Source organism: Sturnus vulgaris, chromosome 2 (assembly GCF_052056855.1).
Source record: "Sturnus vulgaris isolate bStuVul1 chromosome 2, bStuVul1.hap1, whole genome shotgun sequence".
NCBI lineage: Eukaryota > Metazoa > Chordata > Aves > Passeriformes > Sturnidae > Sturnus > Sturnus vulgaris.
The window spans coordinates 57,523,027-57,535,140 of record NC_142244.1 but is presented as its reverse complement, the minus strand read 5'-3'; the positions used below and the strand labels follow the sequence as shown (position 1 = coordinate 57,535,140).

The window sequence follows — 12,114 nt, the reverse complement described above, 5'->3', positions numbered from 1 at the left end:
TGACTTGATTTAGCTGCAGAAGTCTCAGATGCAGCCCAGGTGACCCACTAAATAATGATCTAATCCTAGCAAGCATGCTGAATCCATTGCTTCTCCTGTTTTGACCGTGGAATTTCCTACATGCCTCTAATGCTACAAAACATGAGGCTGCAGGGAACAGTCAGGAGACAGACATCAGAGACAGTATAGAGACAGTATATAAATTATGTTTTTCTCCTTTTGGAGAAAAGCTGCTTGTGTACTTGGGCTGTATTGTTTATTCTGAAATGCAAACAGTATCATCAGCAGGAAATTCTTTAAAGGACTTGACCACAACTGAAAGAAAACTGAGCTCTGCAAGTACCACAGTATCTTAACCTGTAGCTCCCCAATTCCAGCAGAATTCCTTAGCCATGAGGTGCTGAAAAATTCTGAGTTGGCTGTTTCTTTTGTTGTCTTTTGGAGATGGGCATCTTCACCTCAGAAAAAGATTCTAGGGGGAAAATAGATGAGAAAGCAAGCTGCCTTTTTCTGTTGATGTAATGGGGATTCCTCTATGATTTAGATGAAGTCTTGGGTTCTACTTCCTGTTTTGAAGGCTGGCTATGAATTTTCCACTTAGAAGCTCTTCAATTAAAGGAGTTAAGTGTGTTCCATTCCAGTTTCTAGTGGTCCATCTCCAGCAGAAGAGGCGCAGGTTATTTCTTAGTTTGGTGTTCATAGCACTCTCCTAAATAGGAGCAAGCTGTGGTGAATGTGCAGAAGCAGAGACTTGTCCTCTGGAGGCAGCCAGTGTATCACACTGCTGAAGCCAAGTGTTTGCTTCAGATGCTGCAAAGTGTAAGATATATATGACATCAGATGTTTTCAATTTGGGCTTGTCTCTCTTTTGTCATATGATTCTGTATAGTTTGCCTGGGTTTTGTTATCACAGTTTGTATGACAGAATGATTTTTCATCACAAATGTCATTTTTTGAATTGTCAGCCTCAGAAATTGTTTTCCCCACTCACGATTTGGAACAAAACTGTATAATAAAGTATTACTTCAAAATCTCTTTCTTAGTTAAGAAACCTACATCTGAACATTTGTTTGTGGAACTGCAGTGTTGCTAGAAACTTTGTTGGTGGACTCAAGTGAACGCCTCACATGGAGACATGAAAATAATTGTACACAGTGAGAACAGAGAGGTAGGCCTGTAGGACCAAACTCTTTCCATCACCTAGTATTGTTACAAATAATCTTTTTTTATCTGATCAGAACAGAAGACTCACCTAATACAAGAACCATATTGAAGAGAGTAAAATTTCAGTGGGACAGAGCTGTTGGGTGGCAGGATTTTTAAAAATCAGTAGGTGACATTAACTTTTACCTTTTACTGAGAAAAAGATTTAGCCCTGGTTTTGCACCCTAGAACTCTAGTGGTGAAACCAGTGTCTTTCTAGATTAATCTGTTTTTCCCTCTTCTGCTAAATTATGTAGAATCCTGGATTATGGGATTTCTGGAAAGCTAAAATACCCCATGTCCTACTAACTTAGTTTTATATCTTCTAGTTAGGAATAGTCTCTCCCAAACTGGTCCCTTTAAAGAAAGATGTGTTTTGTCTTTGTTTTACATACTAGGAGGATTTCAGCTGTTTATAATAATAATAACTTTTGTTCTGCTGTGGTTTTATTTTAAATGAGCAATATGAATCTGCATTGTATTAATTTATATAGTTAGATTGAAACGTAGACAACTCAAAGGTTTTTAAATGAACGTACTTGATATTAGTAGATTCCAGAGACTCAGAATAGTATGTCTTTAGAGATATCTGCCTTGGATAGAAATAAAAATTTGATTTGGGCACTGAATTTCTTCTTGGCAGCCTTTTCTGACATGACTTTTTGCTGTATTTTCTGACACTGCATATGATGTATTAATCCCAATTTGTTCCGATGTTTTTTTATATCCATGGACTCTTCTCTCTTGTCCATAATTTTAAAATACCTTACCTTAGAATCTGGTAAAATTGTTCCAGCATTTATATGAAGACTATTGATTTTCTTAATACATTAGATTTGTGTAAGTAATATTCAGTAAGTCATATTCAGGACTTTTTATGTATATGTGTGTATATTTGTACATAGGTGTGTGTGTGTGTGTGCATAGTAATTTGGGAAGGGGCAATGTTAAGAAATTTGCACAAAGGAAAGGAGGTTTCATTGAATGCCAGCTGAGACAGCAGAATGTGCCAGATAATTCTGCATTCTAGTTTCAAGTCAATGTAGCCAGGTAAGTTAAAAAAAAACCAACTCATTAGTTTGTAATAAGTTGAATACTAGGATGTTGAAAAGGCTTTTACAAGTAATTATACTATGTAATATTATTCTTAGCACAATCAGGCAGGCAGGGGGAGGAAGTTGAAGTTAATGCTTGTTCCTTCCAAGATGTCTTCTCTGGATCAACACAATCTTTTGTAGAAGACACTGTCTAACACCAAGAACTGCCAACTGTTGAGACTCTTCACCACATGCAGCTGTCAGTAGCAGTGCTTAACTTTTTAACTTCCTGGTGTGCAGTGCTATATGGGGGGAAAATACCAAACTCACCTGATTAGAAAAACACCAATTCTAGTGGTAACAACTGTTAGATTATTAAATTGTAGATTATTCTGAATGTTGTGAATCAAGCACAACATGTTTAAGCAGCATGCACAAATATTAAATTTTAGTCTGAAAATGTTGCAGATCTGTACTGCTCAGCATCAGTGCTAGGAAATTAAGCTCTCATTGAAGAAAAAGCTAAGCAAATATGCAGTGCAGTTAGATTAGAATGAGTGCAGATTATTTTTCCTGCTAAGAATAATAACATTTTTATTAAACCCTCTCTGTTGTAGTGTATCATATTTGACTCCCTTTGAAATGCAGCAGTTTATGGTTCACCCAATATTTAAATTGGAACTCTGTGAGGGAGTGAACAATTTTTTGATGTAACTCTTCCACATAGTTACTAACTTTTCCACATAGTTACTAAATCATTGCCCTAAGCTGGCAAACTAAACAGAGTGATTTAACAGTCTGGGCTGCACAGTACAAAGCGTGTGTTGTATTTCCACATTAACATCTTTGAATCATTGTTACTTTTTTTAGTGAAGTAGAATTCATCACTGTGGCACACAGTTGCTTCAGAAAATAGTTATAAAAAGTCTTATTATTGTAGTATCTCCAATGACTAAAATCATTCTTCTGCAAATTCCCAAGTGTATTTTTGTGTTATGAAGTTTGTGCTGTTCAAAAGCATGGACTTGCAGTCTTTTTTTAATAAGAAAATTGCACCATGGTCCTTATTTAGAAACAGGTGAAATAAAAGTACACTTAACATTTGAACATAGAAACCATTGTCACCTTTTTCCTTTGAAAGTATATCAGGCCATTATAAAAGAAAACTGATAGCTGCATTAGTGATACAGTGCTATAGGAACCTGTCATCTCTGCACTTTGCCTGAAAAGGGGATTTTCTTGTGAATATGTATGCATGGTTTCATGGGAAAGATCAGGATCTCATTAGGATGTAATCTTTAGAAATACTCTAGTTAGCCTTCATAGCTTTCTGCTCTTTTATCCATTATTCCAAAGTCTCTGTAAAAGAAACTGATGCCTCCCCCCAGTTTTGAAAGGAACTATGATAATGTTTTACCTTCAGTTTTTCCTTTTGTTTGCCAGTCTGCTGTCTACTGATAGGTTTCCTTTTTCCTAATCAGTTAATACATCTCAATTGATGTTGGGGCTTTGTCAGCTGCTGTTCCCCAGCCTTGATTGCAAAAGTAGACAGATGGATGGGGGAAGGGAAGGGATTGTTTTGTCAGGATGAATTTAGAGCATAAGGGATATGTTAAATTGACAGCACTGCCAGCTGAAGTCTTCTGATCACCTATGTCCTTGCAGCGATCCCAGTTCCTTCTTGTGTTCCTTCTCCAGCTTAGGCCAAACAGTAAGGTCTGTGCTTGTTTTCCTTCTTTCTTATTACTTGCTTTAATTATGTTGCACCTAGTATGTGTAAAGATGTTGAGGTTAACTTAAAGTATTCATTTGGAAGTATTTTCTGGACAGGCCTTACAAGACAAGCGTAGACCAATTGGTGGTGGTAGTTGTTACTGGATTTTTTAATTAGTTGTAGCTGTTGGGAACCCAAAATAAAACTTTGAAGTCTTAGCCCTTATGTAAAAGACAGAGTGGTGCAACTGTTAGTGGCATCTGGTACTATTGATTTACTGCAGCCCATCGGTGTTAGAGGGGTGTGCTGCTACGTCAGCTGGCGCTCTATTGTTTCAGCTGCTGTGGCCTTTGTGTTTGATCCTGTCAGTGCTTGCGTCAGTGATGCATATCATCGCCTGTGTGATGTCAAAGTGTGGGTGTTCGGTTATAGAGCCATAGTTAACCTAATGTGCTGCAGTAAATCCTGAATGCTATTTCCTCCTGGGGATAGCAGTGATTCATCACCGTTCACATTAGACTAATGCTAAGTATAGCACTGTTCATGAGCCGCAGTATCCGCACAGATTACTATCAAAGTCATTGCACTCTCCAAACGCTGGGCCGGAAAGTGTTTGTTTGCAACCAGATCTCTTTGTGTCCTCCCCTTTCTTAGGTGTAAACTGATTAGCAGGTCAGCTCAAGGAAAATCCTCTGGAAGGACTGGGCCTAAGTAATTCTTTACACTTAATTATGCTAATTAACGTAAAAGCTTTCAGCTGAATGACTGGGATCACCTCAGGCAATGACAGTCGGTAGATTGCAGTACAGAGCGGAGCGGGGAGCCCCGCGGGGTGGCAGAGGACGTCGCTGTCCGCGGGGGCGCTGCCCCTTGAAGCGGCGGCGCGGGCAGGGCGGAGCGGGCGCGGGGCGCGGAGAGGCCGCGGGGCGGAGCGGAGCGGAGCGGGCCCGGCCGCGCACCTGAGGGAGCCGCCCCGCCCCGCCCCGCCCCGCCCGCTGCCGCGGCGCGCCGGGAGCAGCCGCCCGCCCGCCCGCCTGCTCGGCCCGGCCCGGCCCGGCCCGGTCCGAAATGAGCGGTAAGCACTCCCGCCTGCCCCGATCGGCCGCCGCGGTGAAACACGACACCTGCGGGCCGGCGGCCTCCGCGGTTGTGCGGCAGTGGCTGATGGGGGAGAGCTGCAATGGCCGGGGAAAAAATAAAAATGTGTGGGGCAGGAGTCGGAGCGCTGCCGGGCCCCTCTGTCGGCGGTGCGCGCTCGGAGGGGGAGGCGGCGGTGCCGGGGCCGTGAGGGGAGCAGGACGCCCAGCTCTGAGAGGCCGCAGGAGCTGCGGTGCTGAAGCGCAGGGCCGGGCGCTGAGCGCCCCGGAAGAGCATTCCCTGCCCCGGCGCTGGGAATCCGGTGTGTGCACCTTGGCCAGGGCTTTTATGAGACACTTAGGATGGAGCGATGCTTCATGGTTGAAATAAAAAGAAATGGTGTATCTGCTAGGCGAGCGGTGGCGGTATCCTCAGCTTTTCAGGTGTTACTATGTTTAGATCAGCTTGTCACGATCCTAGCGATGATGCAGCGCCGGTAGTTTTGCTGCATGGTTTATGGTGGCTGTAATGAACATAACGAGGTTTTTACAGTCTGCTCAAATAGACACGTTGGAGAAGTTCACCAACTATTGCTAGGGGAAGGAGGTATTCCTCCCGTTGGTGGGATTTTAGGACAATAATAAATTGAGAGTGTGGTGAAACATCTGTTTCTTGGGTTCAATTTCATTAAATCAACCCCTGTGATTTTGATGAGACATTTTTCAGTAATAAAGTAACGCAGTTAAGTGTTTGTTTCCAGTCCCACAATGTTTCTTTTCCACTTACTGTGTAAGAGAACTTGTATGCCTGAAAATGTATCAAAGGTATGAGACCTCCCTTTGCCAGCAATCAGGTCATCAACATTCATTATACATTCATCCAGTGATTTGGATGAAATCAATTCTATTTATGTGCAATATGGAAAATTAGTTGTTTCCTTAACATGAATTCCTGATGCTGTTGTTTGCTGATATTTATAATAACTCTCACTTCATGGTAAAACACACTGGTTTTATCATGCAGCAGTCCAGACAGTTCTTAAAAATATGAAAATTCCTCTTACACCACAGTATTACACCACAAGTATTGCACCACAGGAGAGCTGAGATCTTCACATTAGCACAGAAAAAATAAATGTTTTTATAGCATATTAGAATTTTATCTTCAGATAAAATTTTGCAGGTATCTTGCTGTAAAACACAATGTTCATTAAAAATACCTGTGAAGTCTGCCAACTTTTTATCCTATGCTTATCATTTCCTTGGATGTACATCTAGAAATTTCATTTCCCAGCCTCTTGGAAATCTAATCAGAAGTTAAATTAGAGTTCTTGAATATTCAAGTATGTTTTCATTAATTCTGTTACTTTAAAGTGCAAAGGATGGGATGCAAAATTTGAAACTACTGGTTTGACTCTATTCTGCAATACTTTTTCAGGTTCACACATTCAGTTTGTGCCTTTGTTTTTGTGACTGCTAGATTATGGTATACTGGAAATGGCTTTGTAGATCAACCTTTGTACTGGAAGGGAGATAACCTCTCCGTGTTTGTTAGAGAGATTAAAGTGCTAAATAAATAAACCTTTAAAAGGTTGTTAAACAATATTCTGTAGATGCTTAAAGCAAAACAAAACAAAAAAGCCAAGCACAGATCAATCACCCATTCTCAAAGAAACCACTTGCTTATGTGAGTTTCGTCACCCCCCAAGGACATTGTGTCTGTAAGAAGTTCAAGTAAACGTGGTCTTAATTTTCCATTTGCTTGAAACTTACATAGTTTAAAATTGTGAGTTTAATGGAAGTGTCAGTGTTTTGCACTTGTTATAGAAAAACTGCAAGTAAGCAATGCAACATGCAAGTTGTACAAAACCCACCTTTTTATGTAAGAATTCAAACCATTATTTCAGTGGCAACTTACAATAATGTGCTTCCATTATTTTTGATCTTTTTGCATTTATTCTAGTAAGATAATGCAATACTTGAAGTTTCTCTTGCTGATTTTTGCTTCACTTTCATTTCTTTTTAACATTTCATACTCAGGAAAACCTTTTGCTGAAACATTTTTGAGTTTCAGATGAGCAAAAGCACTGGAAGAATGTTCAGTTCTCAATTTATAGATTACTGTAGTCTTTATGTTCTTCACTGTTGCACAGTTCAATGAATTATTCATTAAAGACCTTGTTCTTAAAAAGTTTCTTCCCCCCCTCCCCCTATTGTGAGTTAGCATTGGTTGATAATAAAGCTTGATTCTTTTTAGGTAACATGTTTGCAGACTTCTGTGTCTTATTCTAAAGAAGTTCCTATAATATATGCAATCAAGTTGGATTGCATGCTGCTTTTCTAAGGAGTGCTTTTCATTCCTTTTCCCTGCTCTTGGCTTTGAACAGAGGTACCTTTATTTTTCTGTCAAGTCCATGCATATCAGGGTGCGGTATGCTAATCTTATTTACTGTACTTTGCTTTTACTTAGTACTTTCCATTTGCAGATCCTAACAGAGTTTTAAGAAACACTAAGGTGGAGCTACGAATGCCCTTTCGGAAATATTACTGAAACTGCAATAAGTTGAATTGGTGCTTTTGGTAGCTTCAATACACTGAATTGGAAATTTGCAGAATGCAGCCTACAGTGTCTGAATCCCAACCTTCTGTCTTTGTCACAAGGCTTGTTAAAATTATATTGTGTTTCAGTAGTTCTTTCAATATTTTTTTTGTTTGTTCCCTTGTGCATTTAAAACACAGTAACTTAAGAATGTACCTCTTGAACCTGTACCAATGTGCTTGTTCTGATAGAGGCCAGTATCAAATACTGAAGGGGACAGCATAAGGATAGGGCAGGCACACAGAAGACACTTCCTTGTTCATGAAACAAAAGTAGTACTTATATTTTTTACAGCTTTTAATGGATTATTTCTCCCAAACTGAACCTTATCTTTAGTTTCTACACAGTTCTTAAAGCAAGGAGTTACACTATTTAGCTGTGCATTTTATGAGAAATTCCCTTATCTGTTTTAAAACTTACCTGGTGAATTAGTTTACTATCTCTGGTTCTTGCGAATGAGAAATTATAAATTACCCATCTTTCCATTTTTAGGTCTTTTTTAAATAGGTCTTTTACTGTTTCTCTGCTGCTAGTTCTTTTAACCATTGGGTAGAAGAATCCTGGTCTCTTGAATCTTTCCTGATAAACAGGTGGAAAGCCATTGTAAACATCTTTTTGTCCTTTTCTAGTCCAGCGTATTCTTTTTGAAAGGTGGAGTCAAACACATTGCTCAAGGATTTGAGGTACAGCATAATGATGTTTTCTGCTTGTTCCCTGTTCCATTAGTAATGATTTATTAATGGTCTCTTTCTTTCTGCACATGCCGCTGAAACAACACTTGGCTGGTATTTCTTTAGAAATTCATGTAGTAGCTGCATTGTATGTTTGTTTACATCTGATTTATGGCTTATTGTTCTAAAGAAAGACTTCTGGTTTTATCCACGCACATCACTTTGCAGTTACCAACATTATTCCTTCTGGGATTTTGTCATCTGATAGTGAGTACTGTGAGATTCTTTACAGATCTCTGAGAGCATAGCAACAATTTATCACTTTGCTGTTCATTTTCTTTTTGGGAAACTTTGGTTAATTCACACTGGGTGCCTGTGGGACTCTTTTTGGTTGCTCAAAGAACTTCGAAAGCTGCTCATTTACTTTTCTTAGTTTCCTATTCTCCAATCAGTTATTAATGGAAAGACCTTTTCCCTTTTTAACCAAAGGCAGCATTACTTCTTTAAGAGTCTTTCAGAGACATTGTCCAAAGCTTTTTGAAAATACAGATATGTGACAGCATCCCTGTGCTCTTTGAAGGTACCTGATTTTCTAGGCAATACTTTATCTACAAATGCAGCCTTAACACATTCCCATTGTGTCATATTTATCTAAATGTGTGAACTCCTTTCTTTATGGTTAGCATGGTACAAGGCTCACCATGGTGTCCTGACTTTTCCCATTAGCTGGAGCAGACTTACTAGTTGGTAATACACTGGCTTTTCCCTGGGACCTTAAGTTTGTGACTGGTTTGCCACTTCCCACTTCTGTGGTACTGAGACTACTTTAGTTGATAAGACCATAGTAAAAAACAGCCATTTTATAAGTAATTTCCTTTGTAACTCTTAACTGAATACTATCTGGTTTCAGCAGTTTGTTTCAAATATTTTTGTTTGTTTCTGTTTTATAATCTCTTATATTGTATTTTCATCTTGGGGTATTTCTTTTGATTTGTCATCTGTTGAGTTTTGACATGAGCTCTTCTGTGGGCTTGTTGACAGAGATGGGAGAAATATATGCTGGGGATTTTTCTTTAGCTCATTTCTGGTTTTGTTCAACTGTTTTTTAGATTTCAAAGAGTGCCCTTTGCTATAATTTTATCTGTACAGTTCATTGCCTTTGTTTATTCATGTTATCTTGTATATTTTTCACAGAGACTTTGCAGTTCAGTGTGTTCTTTCAGCTTTCTCAAATTATTAAATGGTGCTATACTGAATATTTCTGTAACCCACTTAGGTCCTGCTCAGGTTCCAATGATGTCCCCAAATGGTTCAGTGCCTACTATTTATGTGCCTCCTGGATATGCCCCACAGGTATGTCACTTCACTTGCTTCTTATTCCATTATTTTCATGCAAGTTTTGGAATTGGAACCATAATCACTAATTCAGTAAAATAATTTGTTTTCTGTCTCTGTGATCAAGCAAGGAGATAAGAGGAGATGTCTCTCAGTATTTCTGAGATGGGAGACTTCTCATGCTGTGTCTGTGCCTGTTCAGTTATGTATTTACATGACAGTAGCAAGCACAGTTCCTTGCTGAGTTCAGAATCCTAATGTACTAGATGCCTTCTGAATATAAAATGCAGTCATGGCCCAAATATCTGCTTGTGCAGAACCTGTACTGATTCCTGTGTTAGTGGATATTTTCTCTTGGCAGTAATATAATGTAATGTAATATAATGTAATGTAATATAATATAAATGTTATACATTATAAATGTTATATAATATATGTTATATGTGTACATCGTTCACGTCTGGGAAGTTCCCTGCAGATAAGGAGAGAAACAGGTCGGTTGAAAAAGCCTAGCGAACAACATGGAAAAAATGTCAGCTGTCCATTGGGACTAAGTTATCGTATAAGTGTTTCCACCACTTATCTTAAAATGAGGCTCTCATTTTTTCACAGCTGTGTGATTCCTAATTTAGATGCCTGGAAATTAAATGTGAGCTAGATAACCTGTACATCCTTTAAGGTAGATTAAAAGGATGGTTTATCTTGGCTATTTCTGACATGTGAATTATAATGAGATGTGTGGCCTTTTAGATGGTGCCTCTTTCTTTCCCTTGCCTGTAGAACAAGTCTAGGGCTTAGTAGGTCAGATCTGGAAGTTAGGGTTGAATGCCGTGATGTCTCTCTCCAGACATTCTGTTGTCGTGACCAGTCTACCTCTGACCTAGTGTGCATCCAATGGTGTACACTGAGAAGGGTCTACAATGCATAAAATACAACAAAAAAGCCCACAGTGTCAACAAATGTTGGACAAATTATCTGAACAACATTTAAAAAACTGGCCTCTAGCAAAAGAAAAGGCTGTTAGGGCAGGCGGACTACTACTCTGATTTCATCTTTCATCTCTTTGAAGTTGGCTGATAAGTTGATTCTATTCATTCTTTGTAGTTGAGGTCCCAAGGAGGTAGAAGAAAAATGACTTATAAATAACCAATAAAAGTCAATATATCTTCAGGTTGTAGTAAAAAATCCTGATTCCTATTAGAATTCATTTTACAGAAGTTTAGAGCTAAATGAAAATCAGAATTTTACCTTATTTCTTGTTTTCAGTTGATGAAGTACATATTTTTAAAGTTGTGTAACATGTGCCAATCTGAAAAATAATTTTTAAACTAGTTTATCTTTCCTTTGAGGACAATTTGAATCAAAGATGCTGAAGGGCTGGGCCTTGCCGAGGCCCATTCATTAGCCTTTCACTGGAGTTTGTTAGTCCAAGCAGGTGTTGTTTTAGCACAGCGCTCTGACCTTTGAACTGAAGGTGCCTCACATCTATCCAGCTCAGAGTGCAGGTGCAATGAGCTCATCTGCTGTTTTCATCTGAGTAGAAGTACTGTAGTCCAGGACAAGCTGTAGTTTATAAGCTTTCTGAAGTGTTTATTACTGACAAAACATACCAGACTTTGAGGTTTATGATGGGAGTTTCTCTTACAAGCCAGAAGATTTGATAGTAGTCTTGCAAAACAGGAAAGTCTAACATTATCAAGCTAAGAGTTTTCCCAGACTTACTGCAGTCCTAAGCAAACTTCTATGTTTTCTTCAGGTACAGTATATTTTTAAGGGTCAGCAACTGCAGCTATATTTTGAGTTGAATAGGAAACCAGCTCCATGTCCTAAGCTGTCAGCCTGGAAGAACTTCAACATAACCATCTTTTGTCTCTCCATTTTAATTTAGTTCTATTATGCCTCTGCTTGCTTCAGTTCCTGTTTGGCAGTGATACAGTGTACTCTGTTAGAAGTTGGGGATAACCAGTGAATAAAAGATCTACTTTTCTTACATCACATAACTAAAAAGCAATTCATCAACTGATTTCCTTTTCCCTTCCTCTTCTTTTGGAAATGTAGTTGTAAAACTGAAAGAAAGCACATCTTTATTCATCCTCTTTTAAGCCATCTATATTCATTGTCAGCAGTGAGTTTTCCAATGATGTTTGGTTGGTTCACTCAGCCAAACAGGCCTATGCCAGCACCACGTTTTGCTAGCACAATTGGGATAATAGTGAGCTTGTTTACATTTTAAACCTAAAGTTATAGACTTAGCTGATGCTCTGACTGCTTTCTGGAGTGTTTTTGTGTGTATGGTTGTCTGCTAGAGGCCTACCATTGAGCAGATGTTAGATTTGGAAACACAGTTACAGACTTGTTAAACATAAGGTCCCTGCTGTTATGAATTGGGTGACTCTTTCTAAGTTACTTAGGCTATTAGCAGACCCGAGGAAACAAGTTGTAAACTAAGCAGCTCATTTGGTTTTTAATGGGCGCTGCT

General features: G+C 39.0%; 1 protein-coding gene across 5 annotated transcripts in view; it reads left to right on the top strand.

Moving 5' to 3' along the window:
• The window catches only part of FNDC3A (fibronectin type III domain containing 3A), a 112,039-nt gene that overhangs the window by 53,343 nt on the left and 46,582 nt on the right, over positions 1-12,114 (top strand). For 4 of the 5 annotated variants that reach the window (XM_088159670.1, XM_014868822.2, XM_014868823.2 and 1 more), the window contains one exon: positions 9,577-9,653. In XM_088159670.1, coding sequence (XP_088015796.1) covers positions 9,577-9,653 — 77 coding nt within the window. Of the gene's footprint in view, positions 1-5,000; positions 5,030-9,576; positions 9,654-12,114 lie in introns of those variants that run through there. The other variant, XM_014868824.2, reaches the window with a different exon arrangement.